Below are 25,172 nucleotides of genomic sequence, written 5' to 3' on the forward strand. Positions count from 1 at the left end.
GGCACCATGACTAACATCCAACTACTGTATCCTGTTTTTCTGTGTCAAGGGTGATGAAAGAAACGAGCGAAACATTGAAAAGCTGGGAATGAAATAGAGATTTTTGTCATGACGCACAGTCTAACACGGCAGATTGGACACTGGTGTCAGAGCATAGATGCGTACATGCGAGACACATGGATCTACCATATGAGCAGGAGATCAGAACCAATGACCAAAACATTGGGTCCTGATGGAGCAGGGTATATGACTATTACAGGAGCAATGCACTGTCAAGAAAGAACAGAAAAGGACTTTGTGAGATATGCTGTGGATGTCAAAAATAGCTGACAACAACTAGAGATGAGGTCTAGTTTTACTTTTGGGTGTTATATTGGTGGGGGTAGCTGAGAGAGGAAAAAATACAATCTCAAAAAGTTGTGAAAATGTGTTTGTTTTGTAAGAATAATTCCTGACGTCTTTTCTTTAATATATAATATTGCTGTCACTCTGGCCAAGTTACTATTGAAGTTAGTGTAACTTTTAAGAGCTTCTGGAATGATACGATTTTAATAAGAGCTACAACTACATATTGATATTTCTGTATTTAAACCTCCGTGGTTAGTTTAACCATGCTTAGTAGTCCTCCACAGAGACCACTATGGTCCCCCCCTCTGTCACTGACCTTAATGTCTGTCAGGAGTCTGTCTGTTAACCTGACCTCTTCTGCTTGGTCAGATCCCCCATCCACACCAAAGCTCTTTTGACAGATACACAGGGTGGGCTTTTGTTTGAAAGCACAAAAGGCAGGGCAGGAGTGGAGAAAAAACCTAAGAGTCAATTAGGTGATTATTAATTCATGCCCCTTTTCCGTAAACCAGAGGCTTTTGTGCTGTCGAGTCCCGTAAGTGAATTGGACTTTGGCACCTTGTCTCACCTCCCATAGCTGGACTGTATTATTCAAGCAGCAAAGGGGCTGTCAGCACACTGCACCGTTCTCTGGAGCAATCACAGCCTTGTTGTGCTTTTAAGGGGAAACAAGATGCTTGCTGGACAGAGTGACTGACACAGCATAGACTAAATTAAGCACAACAGGTCATCTGCCATTGAAATCTTCCACGAGCGCAATCAGCTGCTGTTGATCTGCTTTGTCACTGGGAGAGGTTATCTATATTCTAAAATGTGAGTTACAGTAAACAACATGTAGAGACGTGGAGGATAGGGAAAAGATTCCTGATTTTTTGGAGGGGAATTCCTCTCCTACTGACAGACATGGGGTCCTCATCATCTCCGGAGCCTCTGCCCCTTCATTATCACAGTTCCTGTTTCGCCGTGGCGGCTTCAGGCCTCCGGTTGTAAAAAACAAAACTATCATCCAGTCCGTCCACACCAGCGAGGCTGCACAACTTTTCTGTCACTTTGCCCAGAACAGCCACGGTCTGCCAATCACTTTAAAGTGAAGCTCAACCCACAATTGCTCTGCATAGTGAACCTCAATACTCCTCAGTGTTACGCTTACTGAAAATGTGTCCTCTAATCCCCAACTCCCTAAAACCTTTCACCTTCACACCGTAGAGGGCTTCTGACACACCTCTGCAAAATAGAAAATCCTCACCTCTATTCCCTCTGCAAGTTGGCCCTTAATATGGATATGATTCAACTCCCCCAGTGTTACAAGTCATTTTCTTGTAACTCTATGCTAACAATACCTGAATATTGTCTTTTCCTTTCCCTATTTCTATCCAGCTTTTTAATCTATAGCCTATGTCAGAGCCCAGAGCCATAAAGGGCAGTGTTCCATGTCATCTTATATTTCTTAGGTAATAATTCTGCATTCATTAAAAAGAAATACAAAAGAAATGAATTAAAAAGCCGATATTGAAGTTATTGTACATATGAAATAATTTCCTATTATTTATGAAGTCCAAGAACAAAATACTTAACTCTGTAGTATAAGCCTAACGACATGATTGCAAGAGATGAAGAAATTGAGAGTAGATATTAATTAGCAGAAGCGTTATTAATCTTCAGGCCACTGAACAACAGGATGACATGGCGTTCACCTATACAGGACGCTCTGGAGACACAGCACTGGTGCTTGCCCATTAGACACCCCGTGGTAAAACTCATAAACACTGAGCTTTCAGGGAGTTGGCTCACAAACAAGGACAATTTATGGCCTATTATCTTCAAAGACAAAATGAATTACAATTTGAGGGATGACAAGCACTCAAAGGACGTGGTATGAATATGTAAACATTTTCACTGCTTTGTCTCCTGATTTCTCATACTACTTAGGGTTTAAAAGCAATAACAAATCACCACTGCACTGAATGTCTCCCAGTTTTGGAGTAACAATAACATAAACTTGAATAATTTGATTGTAACTAACCATAATCGTCAACCACAGCTAATATTAAATCTACATATCTGCACTGTTATATGGAGAACAATCCATAACATTTTGTACATCTGTTTCTGAATAAGCAACACCAGAAGACTAACAGCTTAATGTCGATCACAGTAAAAAATGAGAAGACTGCAATGCCACGGTGCTAGGTCTAGGGGATGCTAATCATCATGTTCAATTTACAGACTAAATGCAGGATCTAGAGTGTACAACACAACATCTGGTTCTCCGACACACCTGGATGTCCACATGTGCCTTGCTAAAGCACATTTATACAAACACACAAGTGCACGTGGAGCCAAACACACACACACACACACACACACACACACACACACACACACACACACACACACACACACACACACACACACACACACGCACACACACACACACGCACACACGCACACACAGCATTGTATAAGCACACCCATCTGCCCAGTCTTCATCTTAACAGTTTCACAGGTGTAGTGTCAACATTAAACTGAACATAATTTGGACTGGTCAGTGTAAAACCCTACTGCAGGAGCCTCATAAGAAAGAGAAATACAGCAGCACATGGTTGGAACAACCTGGAGAGATAATGCAAACTAATAAGATACATATTTTTAAATATCTGTTAGGAAATGTGTAGTTTTAACATACCATAATTTGTTACTATCTCATACACCATCTATTACTATCTCTATTGTTATTATTATTATTATTATTATTATTATTATTATTATTATTATCATCTCTTACTACCTCTTACAACTCAGTACAGTTAATTCTTCAAACCTCAGCATGACAATCAAAATAACACCTTTGCTGTAGGAGTTCGGTCTGAAATGCATTACGGTTTATTTATGTATGAATATAGATTTTATCTGGTTTGATTTTATTTATCAAGCTCAACAACACGTGAGAGGTAAAAGTGATGTTTTTCAGCATAATGAAGTAGAAAAATCCCATAATATTCTACACAGGAAGAGAAAAAACAGTGAGCAGCAGCTAATAAAATTCACCTTTTAATTGGTGCTCCACAAAACGATGTCAAAATACTCCTACACACAACAACAATAACATTTATGCCCAAGCTAACAGAAAAAACAGCAAGGCAAGTGATGGTAAAAACTGATTCACATCATACAAACATGTTCTGTGTGCACTAAATATTTTCATGTTTGAATAAAGAAAGTCTGTGACATGACTGTGATGATGGCATCTAAAAAAAAAACAACACAATCATTGATATAATAATTCATTAATTCAATAAACCATTTCCAATTTCTCAGAATATGTTGTAGTTCTAAGCAAAATAATCTGCCTTTTTGCTCATGTTATTTGGCTTTACCAAACCCTACTCTTATTCTCTGTTCTAATATTCTGTACAGGCTTGCTAAATTATCAATGACTTTAAGGACTGTGTACATGGTTACCAAGCAAACGGACAAGTTTCAGTGAAAATTAAATTTAAACCTAACACTCCCAACTTCCTGACTGTAAGGAAAGAGGAATGAAAATAATTATTCATCAAGCTTCAGAGGACTACCATTTTCCTAGCCCCCAAACGGAGAGATTATTTTCTTCCCTCTTCTTCCCCCAACTTTCAATACAACCATTCCCATAAATTTATGTTAAATATGTCAAATCACATTGTGTCCGAGTCTGCAGGTGTATTCACAATTCCACTCCTTCCTCCTCCGACATTCTGTATCCCCATACATTCAGCTGCGGCATAAATACACCACCTGCTTTAATGAAGGTAAGCATCCCGTTCTTATGCAGAAGCTCTTCCTTTTTGCCAGTGCTGCCTCAGCGAGGTGAAGAAGGTGTGAGAAGAGAGGAAAGAGCCTCATGGCTATCCATGTATACATATTTCATACCTAGCATTAAAAATGACCCTTTGAATTACTAATCAGGCAGGATGATTAAATTGCAGCCACAGCCAACATGAACATCTTTGTCCAAATACATTCAGATTTTAGTATTCCACTTTTAATTACTTTTACTGTTAATTTGTATTTTATTTCTCTCAGGATAGACACTTATGATAATATACTGTATAATAACAAAAACGTTGCACTAAATATTGCCTGCAGTGTTGGAGGCATATGACATTTACATATGTCTGAATGTCTGTGCATGTACTGTACATATATGTATTATCTTTGAAATAAATAAATAAAAAACAGAATAATGAAGGCATCTTTCAAGAGATGACACTCTGAATACATATGCATTCTACAAAGGCTTCTGATGTTCCTCTAAATGATTTTAATGAATACTGAGGAGCTGTGAAACAAGAAAAGAGAAAATAAGATTGACAGTGGCTTTAAAAAGGAGGAAGCCTTTTTTTCTGTGTTCACTCATGCTGTCTGTCTGACAGTTACTGTCATTTGTAAAGGAACAATGTTGTGCTCTGTTCCAACAGCTACATGACAACGATGAGAAGAAATACTTCAGTAGTTCTAATGATGGACCTTAGAAACAGCTCAGCCTCAGACAGTGGGAGACCGAGCACCTTTCAGATAAATAACAGGTTGGCCAAGACGCTCATACACCATATTCTAAACATACACATCTTTTGTGGGCCTACTCTAGAAACATCTTCAGACAATCACTAGCCCAAACAGGCACTCCTCTGTTTACCAAATGCATTGTGAGGTCTTCCTCGCTTTTTCTCTACAAGATAGGTTTTCCTGCACTTGCTTTGAATGGGCATTGTATTCATCAATCACAAAAAAAGTTTGAAGTACAAAAAGGGACCCTGTCTTTTAAACTATAGCTGTCTACCTTTCGCTGACAACACAGCCTTGAACCCACCACCCCAACCTACCCACCCACCTTTTCACTGACATCAAACAGAACCTCAGACCTGGTTCCCTAATGCACAAGCTATTTTTAACTAAGCGTTTCTAATAAGCTGCTGGGAAGCTGTAAATTTTTCATATGCAAGCACATATTTCCTTTGTGAAAACACAGAAACACACTTATTTGGTGATTAGCGACTGACAGAGGGGAGGAAAGGAACTGAATATGCTTGTATCAAATTGCATGCCTTTCAAAAAGGAGGAATCCTAATGCGAGGAGTCGTCTTCCTGTGCACCACAGGTATGAGTGAATTATTAATCGGCCAGCTCATTTTAATGCTTTTTAAAGTGCTTTATTTTGATGTGCTAAAACATACTTTTAGCCATATTCAGTCAGGCATGCATATCATTATTTCTTCCATCAAAGAAGAGTGTCGCCCTTTCAAAGAGCACAAACAACTCAGCCTCATTTAAAATAGAAGTTCGAATATCAAAGACATTTTACAAAGGCTGGGCTTCAAACACTGTGATGAAGTTTTTTGCCCCTCCACTTTATAAAAAACTTAGGTATGCAAAAGGTCTGAATTGTTTTCCAGCTTTTAACCTGACTAGTGTAAATCAAAACATCCTGCAGTAACACAAGAAGTTAGACAAGTGAGAAGCATCTTATCCAGGCCTGTTGATGTTCAGTGTCATTATTATCAGAAATCTCTTCTATTGAATAAGAGATGTCTTAACTGCCAACATTGTTTTTCTAACACAGGGGTACAAAGTAAATTGTGCATAAAAAAGAAAAATGAAACTATATTTCCTTTAGACTGATATGAATACAATCGGTAAACATAATCTTTATATATACAATAATTAGATGCATTGATGCACATACACTGTGCGGTATGCAGGACAAAATCAAAAGTTTTAGATTCTTGCTTTACACTTTAAGACTTTAAGTTTTATTTATGTTGAGGAGATAAAGCTGGGCAGCACAGTTTGAAAGGCAGCCGTACAAGTATTGCAAGTGTCAACATCTTTCACACATCTGACCATTTTTGGAAAAAAGATTTTTTACCACTGGCTCCATACAGTGTTATTAAATTAGCACCTTTTAATATTAGTCCAAACACTGTTCTTGCTTAAGCACTTCTTCTAGTTATAGTACAACTAACAATAGAACCACAACTGCTATAAGAACCTCAACTGATTGTGTTCTTCTAAAATCATCAGTGCTGTCATCTTTCATTGTCAACCGTCCTTCTGTTAAAACAATCAAACATTACTCAAAGTTTTTGTATTTTACTATGTGGTGTAGTGATTGACATAATTGGCCCAACAAACTCCACACATGCATCCAAAACCATTTGTAAGATTAGGACCTGAAATGCTTTTGTAGGACCCATGACCAGAGATTGTTTTGGCCTTAAGCTCCTCCCTTCACCATGAGCCCAACCCCCTTCTTATGATACACCTGTCAATAAAGAAGCCCACGGATAAAACCATCCTGATCTGATAACATTAAACACAGGTAAGTGTTGTCTGTGTGCCTGTGTGTGTGCAGCAAAGTTGAGAAGGGATATTGCTATCACACGTGTGTACACACATGGCTCAGCTGGGATTACGCATACAGGCCCCTCTCTTCACATTCACATCACCTATTATGCAAAGACAAAACATGGGTCACATGTCACCTGAACATATATTACCTGAATTGATAGTTTATCCTAATGGTAACTGATGGGATTTAATGCCTGGAAACCTGCAGCATGAAAGTGCACCCCTTGAAAACAAGAATTGTATTAAGGGAGTTTTTTTAGATTAATGCTTAAAAAGGCTCTCAATATTTTGTTTAAATAGGTTTACTTTAATTAAGACAAAAGGCCTGTTGTTTAGCACCATTCAGGTATAGGGCCACATGTTTCCTGTGAATAGTATTCCCTAAATGTGTGTGGTGTAAATAATGGCCTTACCTGTCCCTTTGGTGAGCTCCTTCTCCCCCCCACTTTCTCTGTCTTTGGTTTGGTCCTCCTGGTCTGCGGTGGTCTCACTAGCAGCCTCCACATCCTCACTCAGCTCTCCTGAAGGGGGAGGGAGGATGGGATATGTAAATTACCACGCCATCAGAATTGGTGGAAGCACTTAAAGGGACGGCAGCGTTTTTTCTATAGGAGCTTGCAACAATTACATATGCTGACACACAGTTGCAAGGCTAGCAGACAAAGAGGGCAGAATCTGCTTTCTGTCCTGTGCTGTCTGATCATCACTGTGAAATTTGTTTTGACCAGAATTATAAAATCAGAGGGGGACGATTATAGGCCAATATATTATTATTATAATTATTATTGTTGTTCTTATAGTATTATTCTATTTTTTATTGTATATTGTATTGAGAGCTAATTTGTATTATATTTCTCCATGTATTCAAGACCCAGACACTAATATGGTTTCCTCTGTTTAATGTGGACATAAAACTGTGGAAAGAAAGCACACATGTGGCCTCAAATGGGCAGATGGAAAAATGGAAGACTAAAGAAAAACCTTAGAAACCAAGCCCCCATTCTCTTTCTCACACATGAACACAAACATAACTATCCCCTGCTGCAGTCTGCTAGGTTACTTACCAATACAAGCATCAATTCACTTCTATCCTACTATTGCAAAATAATATATATATATATATATATATATATATATATATATATATATCATAAATATTTTAAACTTTCAGAGCCACAATTCATTTTATTTTTATGCCAAGTCAAATGCAGAATTCCCCTGTAACCACCTTAAAAGCCTCAGCTCGATATATCAGGCCATTTAGGAGCATCAAAGTCAAACAATGGATATCCGATAACGCCATTTGTAAGTAACACACAGAGGAAAAGATAGCAAAAACAGATAATAAAAAGGGCATCAATCTTGTTTATTTCCCTCCAGTGTCCCCTGAACATCCCCTTTGCCTGTTAAGTTTGTTTAAAAGTAGTGGGACTTGCATGCAATGGCATTGATTTGACAACAGTAAACTAGGCCGCAGTCAATAGGCCCTATCAGTTATTACACACGTCAGCTAATTCTCAGCAAATGTACTTAAATGCTCTTTTGAAAATGCTTTCATGCTCAGGTCTCTACTCTATGAGCTATTGATATATTGACAATGCTACAACAGCTACTGAAATATCCTGTTCAAGTATTCAGCCCTGCAGTCATCACACATCCAATCTTAGCTCACCACATGACTACCCACAGCCAAAACCACTTTTATGACGTTACATTATTCCCAACACTCACTGTTTATCCTGTCAGTTGTGAAACATTGCAAACACTGTATATAGAATTGACATCAGGTTCTCAAACTCTGGTATGTGAAATGATCACAGATACACTTTGAACACTCGTACATCTCTGAACCATATGGCTATTTTCACAGTCCCTTTACTGATGACAAGTCTTACTTTTAGATAGAATATTCAGAAAGATTTTTTCTCTTACAAGAGTATATAGAGATGCCTTACGGAAATAAGCAATGTTTGTAAAAGAAAAATACATTAAAGGAAATTGTTTGTTTTTATTTGAGACATTTCATTCTCTCTATTCTTTCACATAGAGAGAGTATGTGAAAGAAAACATCTAAAACGTGTTTAACTATTTTTTAAAGGCACATGTAAAATTGCCTTGGTTGACTGCAGACACACTATGGCAAACTCATATTGTCTTATGCACCTATATACAGATGAGGTTATTCAGTTAAAAAAAAAATCAAAGTCAATGGAAAACAACTTTGTATTACTGGCAAGACAGGAGCAATATCTTCCATTTCCTGCTTGCTGATAGAAATGCTGTAGCACACAGCAGAGTGATTGGTGCATGGATTGTGTTGTTACACATTATTGGTAAAAGCTGATCCTGTGATCCATTGATCCCGCGTTTAAATAAAGATATTTAAAATGGATGAATGACTCCTCGTAAAAAAAACATATGTAAGTGTTCCGTGGATCCCACACACATGAATACATTTTATTCTTTTATTTTTAACCATGTCTCTATTATGTTTCCAAGGCAACCCATGAACTCCATCCAGTGCAGCCCATCCTGTGCTGGTGAGGCGGATCTTAAACATTCCCAGAAAACCAGAGATCTCCTACAGAGTCCCACAACCCCATTTTACTCTTGCCTGCATAAATATCCACAACTCTGTGAGAATTAGGATACTGTACAGCTACATAGGTGCTCAGATTACAAAATAATCCCCAGGTAAATTTCTTCACCTTTAAAAATGGGGCAAGGTGTCATTTCTTAGCTATGTGACACTTGTAGTGAGACTAATTCCCCACCTACACATTGATACACACTTTATGTTAAACATTACTGTGATAGACAGCCAACATTCTAATGCTATTCAGCTTCTCTGTACCCACCCCCAACTTCTTGCACACATATTGTACACGCTAACATGTGCACTGATATTTTTTCTTCCTCATGTTTTCAATACGTCTTTATTTAGAAGTTTAATCTACGTGTATATGACAGTGTTGGCACACACAACACAGAGCACTGTCCATAATTTATGCATAAATTCAGACATTTAATTCCAGGAGCAGCGTTACATCTTTAAGTGGCAAATGGCTTTGCCTATTCCTCATCTCATCTCCAACGGTATTACAGAATGATTAAAGCCAGGCCGACCATAATTAATGAAAGGTCATGAGTGGCCTAAGAGTAGGATGCAAATGGAAGAAACACTAAAACTGTAGCCATAGATTTAAATAGATGAGAAACACTCAAAGCTATGGCAGCAGGCCATTTCTAACCCAAATCTGAGAGATGTTAAGGACAATAGCCTGAAGGTTGTCTTCTAATTAATTGTCTTCATTAACCATCCTAATACAATGATATGAAACAGTTCCATTAATCTAATCATGCAAGCTGAATAAGCCCATTGCCGACACATAGATTACACTCATCTGTTCTGAGCATATACATATCAGCATTGCTCTGCCAGTTACTCAGTGGGGACAGACCATGGGCTCTCTGTTCCAGCATCACACACACACACACACACACACACACACACACACACACACACACACACACACACACACACACACACACACACACACACACACACACACACACACACACACACACACACACACACACACACACACACACACACACACACACACACACACACACACACACGCTTAGCAGCCTTACCCTCTTGTGTTTTGCTAGTGAGTGCAGAGGCGTACTCAGGCCCATAGGTGTCACTCTATACAAGCTAGGAGAAAGCAACTTGCTCACACACATTAATGAGGTGCGGGGAGAGGGGGGAGGTGGGGGGCGAGCAGCAACAGACAGAAACACACGGGAGAGGGTGGAAAGGGAAGAAATATGTGGAGATGACAAAAGCAGATGCTATGCAAGAGGTGTCCGGTAAAGATGAGACACTGAAAACAGCAAGATTACCTTCAGATGAGAGAGAGCAGCCTTCCTTTCCCCTGAAGAGCAGTGATTACACTAATGCTAATCAGACTGACAAGCACAAACGGCCTAATAAATAATTGATGGTAACCACTGCACTTTCCAGTATTCCTTCCCAGACTGTAGAGAAGAGCAGCAGCAAGTAATAATAGTCACTCTAGATATCTTTCACTAGGTCAGGCTCCTCCTCCATACTCGGCCTCAGCAGAATACACTGCTATGATGATAACTGCCTTTCTTAAAGTACAGAATTCCAGTCCTACCTGAGAATGGCTCCAGTCTTCCTCAAACAGCAGTGACAGGCTGCTCTTTTTTGTTGCATATACAGTATCTCAGTCAACAACACTGTCTTGTCTGTCTCTCTTGGCTTTCGAAAGTCCTGGAGAACCAGCGCGGGGGCTGAGCTGAGCTTCTCCCTCTCCCCGGCTCTCGAGTAGGGTTGAGCTCTGCTTCTCTTTGGGCTCTTGCGTGGAGCTGTGTGTCTAAGCTATCATTACTCTCATTATGATTATTGAGGCTGTTGTTATCATTTTAACCAGATGTCACAGGACCGCACTGTAAATCAGAGTGGTGTGCTTCCCCCCTGCTTTATCCAGGGCCGGACAGCTTCCTTTTCTTTAACGCTGCACTGTCGGATAAAAAGCAATCTTATTTCACACTTCACAGACTCTATCTTTCTCCCCTACTTTTTCTTTTAAAAATCCCCCTCTTGCTCCCCCATCATCCCTTGCACCCCTTCCTTATATCAAAGTTGGCCTGACTCTGGACTGGAGGGCGCAAAATGAAAGTGACAGGAGGGTACCATGGGACAATGAGACACAGGACCCATGCTGAGGGCTTTCATGCATTGTCCGCTCCTCATATCAGCACCTCTGCGCCCCATACGCAAGACCCCCCTTTGAAAGCACGACACACAGGAAAACACCACCATCCCTCATAACGCCCCTCTGAGACGCGCGCGCGCACACACACACACACACACACACACACACACACACACACACACACACACACACACACACACACACACACACACACACACACACACACACACACACACACACACACACACACACACACACACACACACACACACACACACACACACACACACACACACACACAACTTCTGTGCGTCCTCACAAGCTACCTCTCATAAAACCACAAAGGAGCAAAACATGCCCACAATCTAGCCAGAGACAAGAGGGGCTTTTGCTTAAGAACACCCAATAAACCACAACATGGTATTATCAGTATCTGCTCTGGCCACTGCACTACAAGGCATAAAGCTGAGTTAAAATGTGGACATGTTATGATGTGCAAAAAAATGCTTTTTAAATAACATACTGGTATGTATGTGGATCAACCTTATTTTGTATTAATTTATATGAACTTCAACTATTTCAAATATGAGATACATTCTAAATGCAAACAGTAATATTTAAACGAATGAAAGCATAGTAAAGTACACATAATTGCACATAAAATAAATGTAGTAAAATAAACACAAACACAAGACCTGTCACACATACACAAAATGAAAGTGTTTCCATCTCTGTACTCTTCTTTACTTACTCCCTCTCACACTCTCACATTTTCAAAGGAAAGAAGAGTAAGCTACCTCAGCACTGCTGGTCGGAGTTACGTGTTAGATTCCTGACCTGTCTATGGGGGGACTCGCTGGCCTCTCCCTGCTGGCCCTGCTGTGACCTCAGGATCTAAATGTGAATGAATACTTTGTGTCTCCATGGGGCTGAGGGCAGGAGTGGGAGAGGAGGAGGGTAGCAGAGGAGGAGGAGGTGCAGGAGATGGAGGAGGGGTACGAGGTTAGGGCAGCTAGTAACTAAAAAACTTTAAAACGGCAAGTTAATCACAAACAGCAGTGATAGCTCACACTGCCTTAGAACAATATTGCGGCTTCCCCTCCTCCACCACTCTCCCGGTGGTGCCTGCTCATCAAACCAGCCCCAAACGTCTTCCACACAACACTTAATTTGATCCAGCCTTGCCTTTCAAAGTCACTGCCCATTTTAAAGGACACTCAGCGCAATCAGGTCACAAGGAGTCAGACATAGAAGTCATATGTTCTTTAACAGAGAAAAAAAAAATTAAACACTAAATGTGGCTAATTTGGCTCCTTTTTGTGCTCTTGATACTCAGTAAGTTAAGGACCTGTTACTGAGCACCATGTAATGTATTAAATATGTTCCCCAATGTGATATCTCATGGGAAATGATACTAATTAGAAATACTTCTTGTGATAATGGCATGTTTAGATACATTGCAAATAAAGTGGATAGAGTGCCGCTCTAGTTCTTCTCTTTGTGTTTTACTTGAGTGATAAAGGAGAGGAGGATCTAGGTTAATGTGGCTACACAGGAAGGGAGCATTCAGGGATTGCTCACTCATCTGTCCCAGCTGACACACACACACACACACACACACACACACACACACACACACACACACACACACACACACACACACACACACACACACACACACACACACACACACACACACACACACACACACACACACACACACACACACACACACACACACACACAAAATGTGACTTCCTTGAATGTCCAAGATGATGACCTTTCGCTAAAAACATATTATGTCCACAATGGAAGATGCAGGCTGTACTTTTGCCTGCTAGGATGGTGGACTAAAAGCCTGAATAGGGGGCAAAAACATCACTGGGCAGTGCTCTTCCATCTACTCTGCCTGAGGGACATTGTCCTGCACAAAGAGTCACTATGCATCTCTGCCACCCCCCACCATGCATTTATGCTTGTCGTCTTCCACTGCTGCATCCTCTTAAATCAACCTCCTTTTATTAATGCATCTTTTTCTTTTTCCTCCAACTCACACTACAATGCCTTCACCTATTTGAAGTTATTCAAAGGGGCCAAGCAGAATTAGAGTGTGGGGGTGGCTGAAGGGGTGTCTGAAAAAAAGTAAAAAAGAAAAAGCATCACTGCTGTCATGAAGGGCAATCACATCAACTCTGAAATATTCACCAGTGGGTTGGAAAATGCGATGGTACAGTTATGACAGGCGAACAGGCGACTCCCCCCACTCTAGCCCACAGTCCCCCGCCCCTCTCTCCATCAGGGCGGAAGCACAGTGGACACTCTGAATATGTATAACCCGGAAAATGTATTGATTTTTCATTTGGCAAAAGAGGGACACAAAAATCACATAACCTGAAACTGTCACAGCTCTTTTGTTCAAAGCTCATCTCTCCTGATGTTTGGCTTTTGCCACAAACTCTCTTTAATTACCAGGTACAGCAAGCTTCAGAGCCTATCTCCACAGAGACACAGCCACATACAGCCTGCTGGGCTTAACAAGACAGCACACATCTATTATATATGACATACACCCAGCAGCTTTTGTTTCATATCTAACTAATAAGCGCACTGAATATGACTATACCCACAGTTTGTTTAGTTATTATACACAAGATATAGTGCAAAACGCTTTCTTAAAGAAAACCTTGAAAATGTAAAATATAGTATGCCACATTAAAACAGTACTTTCATAATAAAAACTAATGCTGAATAGAAATGCCTCTCTGAAACGGTTCTGCTTAACATGAAATTATATTATCGATTTCGATTTTTCCCAGGTACGGCCAGGTGCTTGTATGTTTGTCTGAGCGTGCGCACTCATGTACGTGTGTGTCCATTAACAGGTACTTATCGGTTTATATCTTCTTTAAAGCACTGCAGACCAGTACAGTGGACTGTCTGAAAAATATCTCTGCCTGTCGATTTATTGAATGCACCATTTGCATATCTTTGTAGTGCATCCATCTGCCTGTGGACTGTTCTGTGGAGGTATTAGCTCAGAAAATCAATGTTGCCATGGTTGGATGTATGTAGCGCCTACCTCGGCGCATGTTAGGAGTCCGGCTCACAGCTCCCACATGGGTCCTATTTAAATGAGTCCTGCCGGCAGAGGCTTTCCTGACGGTCTTTCGTAAATTTAAAGTACACAAACACATTTCTCAGCATGCCCCTCCAGAGCGGGCTGGTTTGCCATTCTCTTCGATGGTCATCCTGCCTCCCTGTCTCCATCCACAGCCCAGGGCCTAACCGGCTGTTTGTTTATGAAAGCGTACGCCCAGATAAAACAGAATCTGCCAAGGTTATGAATACCAATTTTGCTAATCAATTTTATTCAAAATATAGGGTATCGTTGATGTGTGTTTGCTCTCAAAAGTTTAACAGCCTGCTAAGTTCAGATGTTTCAGGATAGTTGAGAGGAAAGGTGGAGGATGGTGGGCTTGTGTTTTATCTCATTTATTTATTACGATTATTTTTATTTATTACTGTACTTCATACAGCCGTATACCTGGAGACAGTGTGTGTGGGGACCTTGCTATGGATATATATTTTTCTGGTAGAGACTGCAATGGATACACAGGGCAACTTTTCTTCTAATAACCACCCTGGCTGGTTGCTCATAGCTAATTGCTAAAGAAATCCAATGATTACACTGCACAGGCACTTTAAAACATCCATGAGGGTGCTAACACTTATTGAAAAAAAAAAACTCTTGCTACCTCTATCAATTCAGTTTCTAATACAAATCAAACACAGGGAGCTTTCTTTCACCATTTGTCTTTCTTTCTGTTCCTCTTTGCATAGCCCATCCATTACTTTCACATGAAATATGAAAAGGCAATATCCTCTCTGTGTTTGTACTGAAGCGTAATGCGATTGTGTTGTCATTTATAGGAAATAATCGCAAACCTCTCTTTCATTTTCCAGTTCAAATAACCATGAAAAATTAGCCTTCAATGTCAGGGAGGACAACAAAGGGATGCACACAGACTATTGCTTCACCACTGCGCTTGACATTTCTCCTTAATAGGAAAACTGGTGGTTGTTTCTATCTTTCTCTTTCAATCCTTTTCTCAACTCGTTTTTTCCCTAATTAAAAAGTTCTGCACTCCGATCTTTGTAAATCTTTCGTGCATCTTTATTCAGTGTGGAGGGCCTGTGAGAATGGGTTGGAGGGTTAGAAAACTCTGGTCCCATGCACATTGCACCCTGCTCATTAGCACCCCTGCCCCCTTTCTGCTAATGGCTACTGTTGGAGGGAGATGTCGCCAGACAACCACTACGGGGCCTAGGTCGCCGTGACTACCGTCCAGCAGCCTGATAGATAAATAATTCAAGAGCTATCAGACTCCCTGGCAGCAGAGCAGTCCCAAAAACACACACTTAGGACACATCTTGTAAAGGCCTTCCCAACTGATCAGCATTTAGCCCATACAAATGATGTACAACCAGATGTCTGTACAAGACCCCACACAATTAGCCTTAGCAGTAGTCAGAGGATCCTTTCAATTCAGAGAAATCTTTATTTTCAGTGTGAGCAGCAATTAATGGTAATTGCTTTCTGTATTACTGCAATTAAAGTCTTAATAGGCTGGTTGTTTTCCACTGTAATTATGTACAAAATAATCAACCAACTTTGCAGTGCAGTTATTGGAGATGCATTTAACCAACTTTATGTTGTGCTTGCTACAATAGATATGGAGAAAGCGAACAAAACTGAATATCAATACTGCGATGTGTATGCAAGTATGTCAAATACTTATTATTTTCAGTTTGTTAGCAAGAAAAGTACAAGCATAGGTCACCTTTACTGCTAGTTCATTAACCCTGTGATAGTATGTATATGTGATTACCAAGGCAGATGTGTTAATATTTGAGTGAGGTTATGTTGAAATGTCAAAATTCAAAAGAGTGATGCATTTTATATCTCTTTCTCTGGGTTATGAGCCATCAGTGTTGTCGTCTTTTTCCTTTGACTTCTGTTTCTCACTTATTGGAGTGAAGAGAGGTTAGAACTATATCAAAACTGGATAACAAAATCAAATCCAGATGTCCATTTAAATGCAGTGTTATCACTCTTGTGGTTTCCCTAACATAATACTTTATTGTTATTTGCATACTTTTAAGACTAGATTTTGTCTGGCAGGATGGCTTGTGATGCATATAATTAAGTTTCCTTTCAAAAGGCTAATGAAAAAGACTCATCTCAAGCAATTAGCAGCTCCTTTATTCACTTCTTGTAATGTATTAATATATTATCACATAATTCTGGCAGCATTATTTATTTATTTGATTATGCACACACCTTACAGCCTTAATTACAAAATAGACTTGGAGCCAGATGATGGGATGCAATGGACCAATTCAACCATCATTTAAACTAGTTATCCTTCTAATCTCAGTGGTATATCCAGCCTGTATTAATCTGAGCCTAATCAGTATGCCAAATTGCTTTAGGCTTTCAATTTTACCTGAGATTTAAAAATGCCTATGACACTTGACAGAGCACCCCCTGCATGACGGCTCCTTTTTTGTTGCTGTAAAGTTTATTCAAATAATGATTCAGTTGAGCATACCCTCTCAAAGTAAGTCAAAATGCATCTCTTTCTAACCACAGTTTAATTATTAGAAATTGGTAATATCCAAATAAGATTAAGATATACAGTTTAAAGGCATGTGCCTGTGAATTACATGTATGTAAGCAAACTTGGCTTTGTCTGATTCTTCATGAACATGTCATAATACTGTGAAAGTGGGCTGAAAGCTCCTAGAGGGGTGGAACCGCGCTGCCCGCTGTGCTGCTCTCCAGAGAAAGCGACTTGGAGTGATTACAGTCAAACACTGCTACTCAGTTATCTTTGGCTCAGCCACAGGAGAGGGAGAAAAAGAGACAGGCAACAAAGAAAAAGAAAAAAATGGCAAGGAAAAAAATGGAACTGATGATGTGGCAAAAACATGGGCCGCTATTCTGAAATTACCAAAATGACTAGTATGTTTGATACTGTTCTTGTAACATTTACCCCATGCTAAAAAGAAAAAGAAACCCCACAGCACCCCAGTAGCAATCACTGAGGCCAACAGATCATAGGATGAGGACCAAGACTGTTTGATGTCCACTAGCTGCAAGACAACTGTTCACAACAAAGTACATTCTTCCCAAACACTGTCAAGAACAGCTCTGTCGGGGAAAAGATATTATTAGAGACATTTCAAATGCCCTTGGATTCTGAAGTGGAGGCCAATTAAATGGCTTTGCAGCATCCATTTTGTGCCAAGTGAACAGGTATGAGCAGGAGAGGGGGAGGGGGGGAGATTTAATGGCAGCAGGGAGGCAGAGGGGAGAGCGCGCACTGGCAGGTAGGTGTGGTACCTGATCAGCCTATCAGCAGATTTCACCAAATACGTTTTTAATGTATGCACATTTGTGGAACATTATGATGACATAACATCACATAATTTAAGGTAACTTCTTATTTTTACAGAAAACATTATGTTAATGGTCTAACGATCACATCTGAAGCAATTGTAAAACGTAGGGTTTTCCCACCCGCCTCCTCGTCGGTTTAGTGCTGACTGTGCATGTAGGCATGGAAATAAGCAGGTTGGTCAGAGTTGTGGAGTCCCTTGCCTCTCTAAGGCATGGTTAGGGATTAACAACCCCTGCCCTATGGAGACCAAGCCTGCTGCTAAATTGGTGCTGTGCTATACCACATCTCGCATTTCTATTGTATGCATGTCTGTGGTTGTCAGTGTTGCTGTTGTTTTTTTTTTTTTTTTTAATGGGTGCCGTTACTGTCCTTGCTGAAGAAGACTCTTCTCACTCATTAGCCAGAGGTTGGCAAGTTAGGGGTGAGAGCCCAGTAAGGTACAACATTAATTCATTATCTCAGCGGTTGATGCTTGGGTGCTGCTATGGGGCCTAAAGCAGGGACTCTAACTAGCAGAAGTCTGCCTCTGGAGGACTGCTGGAATAAATAATTGAAAAAAAATGTTATGCCATGGGTGTCAGTTACCAGGAGAAAGCAAACACTAATCACCAAACTAATCATTAAAACAAGCTGCCTACAATAATATGGCTCTCTGTGGATTCATGGTTCCTCCCCTGTGTACTGATCCAACATCCTAAAGCTTCATCATGTACTCAGTCTAGATCCTGCTTCTGGCTCATGAATGGGCCCAGATACAGCCCCCTCCTCTCCATTCAACCATGTCTTCTTGGCTCCAGCCAGGACCAGTGGCCTCCTGAGAAGGCTGTGATAAGAATTCATTTCTTCCTATTATGTGCCCTTGTCCACTGCCTCAGTTCATCAGTTCAGTGCAACCAAGTCAATGAAAGGGCCTGTAATGAAGCAATCAGATGCAGCCTGGTTCTCTGTGCCCAGCACTCCATTCGCCGCTCCCAGCCCCTAGCTCCCAGTGCAGGGTGTGCGTTGGGGTGGGGGCAGTGGCGAGGGGGTGAATGGACACAGTCTGCGCAGAGGCATTAATTCAAGACCTTGCCTTTCATAGACTGGAGCATAAGCTGCTCTCACATGTGCTTCACACCAGGTCTGCTGTCTCCTGTGGATTCAGAGAATCATCCAGTTTTAGAGAGCCCCATTAGTTTACCAGGCTTCAACATTGCCTCTAAACCAGCCAGACAGGTTTCTACTGGATTCTATGCTCAGGTTACCAGTGAAGGTGGTTTGATGGAGCTCTCTTTCTTCATCTTCCTCTGTCTGCATCTAACCTTTTCACTCCATTGTCTCCACTGCCATCCCATCTCTCCTGCCTCCACATCTCTTCAACATGTGGAAACTATTATAGGGAGTTTGGGAGAGGAATGTATGTGTTGAATCTTAATCAGTACCTTAAAGTAGAAGATTCGTGGTCTCCTTTGTCTTGTAATGCTGTGAAAGATTCATTTCAAATTAAAAAGTGCCTTTTTGATCTACCTAATATTGTTTTCTCTCCTTCCAGGGGCTGAAATGGTAGGTGTTATCTTTGATCAACCTCCCTTCTTTATCATCTCTTAAACACACACATATACAGTACAAACCCACATGGTTGTAGTATTTTATGGTCTGTGCTACGGAAGGGTCAGGGTTCAATGCTATAATATACAATAACAGAGTACAAACAGTAGGTATAAACTCAGGTTGATAAAGAGCAACAATGATGCTTACAAGTCGCTAACGCACCTAATACAGAGACAAACTTAAAACATAAGGGTTTGCCCGACTCCTATATTTCCCCATCTGCCTCTCTATCTGTACCTCCGTTTCTACCCTCCACAGTTCACCTGCTGCCAGTTTTGGCAGAAAGACCCTGCGGCTGGATTCTACCTGACAAGAGCTCCTTAACAAGCAGCAGTCATTAACCTCAGGAGCAGGCAGCTGCCATGTGATGTAGTGCACTCGGCCTGCTGCAGAAGGGCCGTATTGATCCAAGACATACTTGGTGCCTTCCTGGATGTTTATAATCAATATGCAAATGGCCCGCAGCATTGATTCAATATTAATTTTCAATTAGGAAATTCTCGGGGGGTCCTGAGGGGTCAATACAGAACTATTCAGACCAAAGGGTTGAGCAAGTTGCAGGCATTGACGTTCCTCTACCCAAGACAACTTACTTACTGTTTATTTAGCCTGCACTGCTGTAAGTCCCGATTAAGGCTTCGGATAATAGGCTAAGAGACAGATGGGCCTTTCTGCACTTCTGCAACACCCATTACATAAACAGCATTTTGGTCTTAAGGGCTTGTACCAACTAATAAGTCATCATCTAACACTTAGTTCTGTTTCGTATTTTGTTAAGTCTCTTAATGTAGGATTACTTAAAGTATTCAAATCTTCCTAAAATTTCCCAATACCTTAATTGTTTTTATGTATTCATCACAGCTCTCCCCTACAAGGTCAGAAATAAGTGATAAATATATGAATGCATTTTAGGTGATACTGTTAAATATGCAACAGAATTAACACATTTAAGTTATGCTTGGGCTGTATACAGCTAAACAAACTAATTTTTCAGACAAGCTTCCATAATTAATTGAAACCAACTGCCGCCATGTAATGCTCAATGAGTTAAAAGCATTTACTGTAAATGGCCAGAGGAAGGAATGGAGGGTAGGGCCCAGCAAGCAGCAGGACTGTCATTTACTTAACACTCTATTGCTTCCAAAGTCAGACTTACAGTATTGCACAAACTGTCACACGATACCTTCTTCTTTGTTCCTACACAATAACCATGCACTAAAATGCAGAAAACCCTGTTTTTATTACACCATATGAAGATGAGATGAATGGAAATGTTGAGCAATGAATGAGGTAATGAATTCCAGGTAAGACAATTCTTACTCTAAAACATTGAAACACTAGTATTGATTTATAAGACTGCTATTATTCATGTACAGACAGCGTGGGTATCAGAGGGAGCTGTGGTTTGTTACGCTGTCTCTCTGGCTCGCTCTTTGTTGCAACTGTCAAGACAATCAGGCTTTTGTGGCTATGGACACGCACTACAGACATTCTTCACCACAAGCTGCACTACACATAACATGTATAATTAGAGGTGTAATAATTACATGGTTCTGGAATTATTGGCCAACAAACATGTTTGTTATATTACAGTCATCTGTGCTATAGGTTAATTGTTTTGTTGCGTGAATAGTGGGGGACATGTGAAACCTCGCTCTAACTCTGTACATCTGAGTCTGCCGTACAGATAGACTTAAGGCTGTTTTATGCTTCTGCGTTTAATTGACGGCATACCCCCGCAGACCCCTCTGCGTCAACGCGAACCCCTCTCCGAGCCCTCCGCCGTAGCTCAACGTGCACCTCCAAAAGTTTGTAACTTCACGTCGAGGCGACGCAGACCGCAAGGACTGTGATTGGTCAATTCGTCCTGTGTGTTGATAGTCGGTGTTTCATGCTAGTTCACTGACATAAGCTTTGCAAATAAAATAGATATAATAGATCAGATATATTTGGTTACAATGACGGGGTTATCCGTTTGTAAAGTGTCTATACGTCAGTAATGTTTTGAAATTAGCACTTTGCCAGTAAGCAGTACTTTGTGGGCAGTTGTGCTAAAGTTTGCTTGCTAACATAACAAACTGTCTCTCTCTCTTTCGTTTGAAATGGCAGAGTTTCGCAATTGACCCTCCGGAAACCACACACCCCCTAGCATTCTGGCGGTGAAATGCACCGCAATGCAAAGAAACGCGTTCAACCCCGACACAGAACTCCGAAAGGGTCACGACGCCGTAGGAGCGACGGCGTAGCTACGGCGTGGAGTTGACGCAGAAGCATAAAACAACCTTTAGAGAAGACAACATGAATATTTAGGAGACTGAGAGAATGAAAAAACAATACTTGCGAAAACAATAACATTTCAGCTCTACATGCATGAATCCCCAAATAAAGGAACAAGAGGAATTGGATTAGGTTAGAATATGAAGCTATGACAACTGTAGCTGGTTCTGTAACTTCAAGGCAGAGGCAACACATTATTTTGAGTCATATAGATACACAATTCAATTTCAATTTGCTTGATAACCTGTGTAATCACTTCACAATAATCTTTTTCTATGGGCTGTGAATAGACATGGCGAGAGTGCAGCCTTACAGCCATGTTAACTCACAGAGCAGTTAAGAGGCAGCATGAGAAAATTGTTAAGAGTATAACAGAGATAACCTGGTTGGACTATTTGCTCCTCTTTCCTGTAGTTGCACTGCCTGAGGTAATTGGTTTAGGGATAACATTAATTACCACATTGCTCATTAATGGATGAAACCTTTATTGGTTCCATTGATCAGCAGGACCTGTTAGCCATCATCCTAAGCAATGGTGGATGTAACAAGCTTACATATTGGCATATCAATTAATGCAATCAATTCCTGTCTAGCAGTTGCCATTCCCCCTGTCCACCCCGCCCCCTTCCAATCGCCCCTTCTTTCTCCTTTATCTTGCATCTGGGCGGCCAGGACAAAAGGCCCACGTCAAACCAAAGTTCATTAAGAGATTTCCTAATTGTTCCTTAAACTGAGATCGTTGCAAAGTAGACTGATTAGGGTGTCGGGGCAATACATTTCTCTGATTGGCCACTAATAAGAGTAGTCCAAGGGATTACAGGACCTGAAATGACACACAGGAGGTGCAATTTACACGCTATCCACTACTGGGGAAAGAATGGTCAACTGATCTGACACACATGCTGTAACTTTATCCTTTTCTTTTTGAAAAGTTAAGAGTTATATTAACATATATAACTAATTGCCTCTCAAGTAATTACAGTATGAAACCAATGTAATGCATCTAAAAACATTACAGACTTAGGTTTAGTTGTTTTGTAGTGTAATTTGGTATTTGAATAATATAATCTTAAAGTCATAAAAGAATCCCTAGATTTAATATTTAGTAGGGGGCCTACCCTTTAATTTACATTTGTAGAAAAAAAAGCCTGCTTAGTTTAAAACTACCTTTTTTCTTTTCTTTTAAAGAGTCACTGATTACAACTTGGAATCCTTCTTGTATCACACATACTCTAACTTCAAATACAAGGCTGGTGTGCCCTGGTATAACATGGTGAAATGGGTAGAACGTCAGGAATGAATGAGGGAGCAGGGTGTGATAACTTAGAGCACACCATGACAAAGTGGAGGGATTTACCGTTGGGCCCGCAGCACTTCATTTGCTTAATAACAGATCATTCTATAAGAAAGTGGCTGCTCTGAGGGGGATATCACCCAACGAGGATGTCTCACTTGCAGAAATCCTATTTGAAGACAACACCTTTTGAGCGCTCAGCCTCCTCCACGCCTAAGACGATCAACGCGCATGACAGGCCCCATTAATATGACGCCCTGTGTAACCTTGCTCTTTCTCCCTCTCTTCCAACAGGAACAAAACTGATAGCCAAGAAGGAGGGGCATTATGTTCTGACTGAGCTTGTAACGGGAGGGGTGGTGTTCGTTTTGAAAAGATGTCTTACATATCCTCCTCTGAGCCACCCGGAGCCACTTCTTAGGAGGTGAGAAAAGTACATGGAACAGGTGGGAGCTGCATTCATTTTCTTGGAATAATGTTGGATCCAATACTGCCCTCTGTGATGAACATCCCCAGGATAAAGAGGTTATGCCTCTTGAGTCAATCTATTAAAAAAAAAAAGCTTGGTTTTTTGCATAGGGTTTGGGTTTAACTCACTTCTGACTGCTATCTCACTTCATTACATCTGTGGCTCCCTGACCAAAAGGCATCACACCTTACATTTCAGAGAACAGAGAAAACAATAACCTGACATAGGCCGACATACAATTACAGTGCACCTGAATCCATCGGGAAAATACTGCAGATACCGCTACATGTAGTGTACAAACAGGCTAGAGAGAATTTTTCTGTCTCTAAATTGTCTTTACATATAATCTTTGGGAGAAATAATTACATTTTAGATGGGCAAGACGATCATGACTGCACACACAAAACCCTTGGTTTACACATTAAAGCCACAATATACATATTCCAGTGCAGCTGCAATTTCTTTTTAAATACACTATGTGGAACATGCCTCTGGTGACTGCCACTGCAATTCTGTGAAGGTCACTGAGAGTGAGAAGAGACAACATGTTTGTTGGATAGCGTTATGTGTCGCGTGAGAGACCAGACGTGCAGGCAGTTAGTCGGACAACCCTTACCCGCTCAATGCGGGACCTCCTGAAGGCCCCTGTCCCCTGAGCAACGCACAAGTGGGCTGAGCAATTAACAATTTCATGCTGATTGCCTGAAGCATGTTTTGCTATGCCATAAAGATAATAGCATGAAGGGTGCAGCGGCAGCAGCCCCCACTCCCCCCTCCTCCGGTGTTCCTCTATTGCTTCCATCTCTCAATTCTCTCCTGTGCAATTCACATGTTGGAATGGCGCTCTGCCTGCTTGCTTTATTAAAGACACTCTCACTGCTTAGAGGGTGCATTTAAAAAAAAAAATATATATAAAGATGACTCCCTGAAGAGTAAACAGGGATGATTATTAAAGGGAAGGAGAAAACTAGAGTCTTGGTCTCCCACTGGCTTCTTGATTTGAAAGTCTAATTTGGCAACTGCACACAACAGGCGTGCAGGTAGACAAAACAAACAGGTTCCATTTCCCCAGACAAAGGGAGCATGCTCAGAGTGGCGGCTGGTGACAGCCCTCATCTTCCTCACTCTCTTCCCCACCATAACATGACAGCAATCCACTCTGACCATGGAGCTCACCGCTGTGCAACAGGGAAATCTGGGCACCACTAAACCTGCTATCCGTCGACAAAACTGAGCATATAAAAGAGTGCAAAACACTGCAAAGACGTGGCACAGAACATGAGACCTTTCTCTCAATTACATTAATATTGTGTGTGTGTGTGTGTGTGTGTGTGTGTGTGTGTGTGTGTGTGTGTAGCTGAAATGGTGATGCTGTCTGTGAACAGAAAATATCTGAATTATCTTTATTTCACAATTGCTAATATATATTTGTCTAGCAAATAATACAAAAAATACTTAGAAAATTAAGTATTTTCTATTGTCACTCTATAATAAAATGCATTGTGTATAAAATCAAACGGATAGACGCACACCAAAGAAAACCCTAGCCATCATTACTAATGTGTGGACAACGCTGGCTGTAGCACATTGTCCAC

At 40.8% G+C, this 25,172-nt stretch overlaps 1 protein-coding gene across 1 annotated transcript in view; it reads right to left on the reverse strand.

Moving 5' to 3' along the window:
* The window catches only part of zfhx3b (zinc finger homeobox 3b), a 140,110-nt gene that overhangs the window by 21,260 nt on the left and 93,678 nt on the right, over positions 1-25,172 (reverse strand). Inside the window, exon 6 of the mRNA XM_028600152.1 lies at positions 7,149-7,256. Coding sequence (XP_028455953.1) covers positions 7,149-7,256 — 108 coding nt within the window. The remainder of the gene's footprint in view (positions 1-7,148; positions 7,257-25,172) is intronic.

This window comes from Perca flavescens, chromosome 1 (genome assembly GCF_004354835.1).
Source record: "Perca flavescens isolate YP-PL-M2 chromosome 1, PFLA_1.0, whole genome shotgun sequence".
Classification (NCBI taxonomy): Eukaryota; Metazoa; Chordata; class Actinopteri; order Perciformes; family Percidae; genus Perca; species Perca flavescens.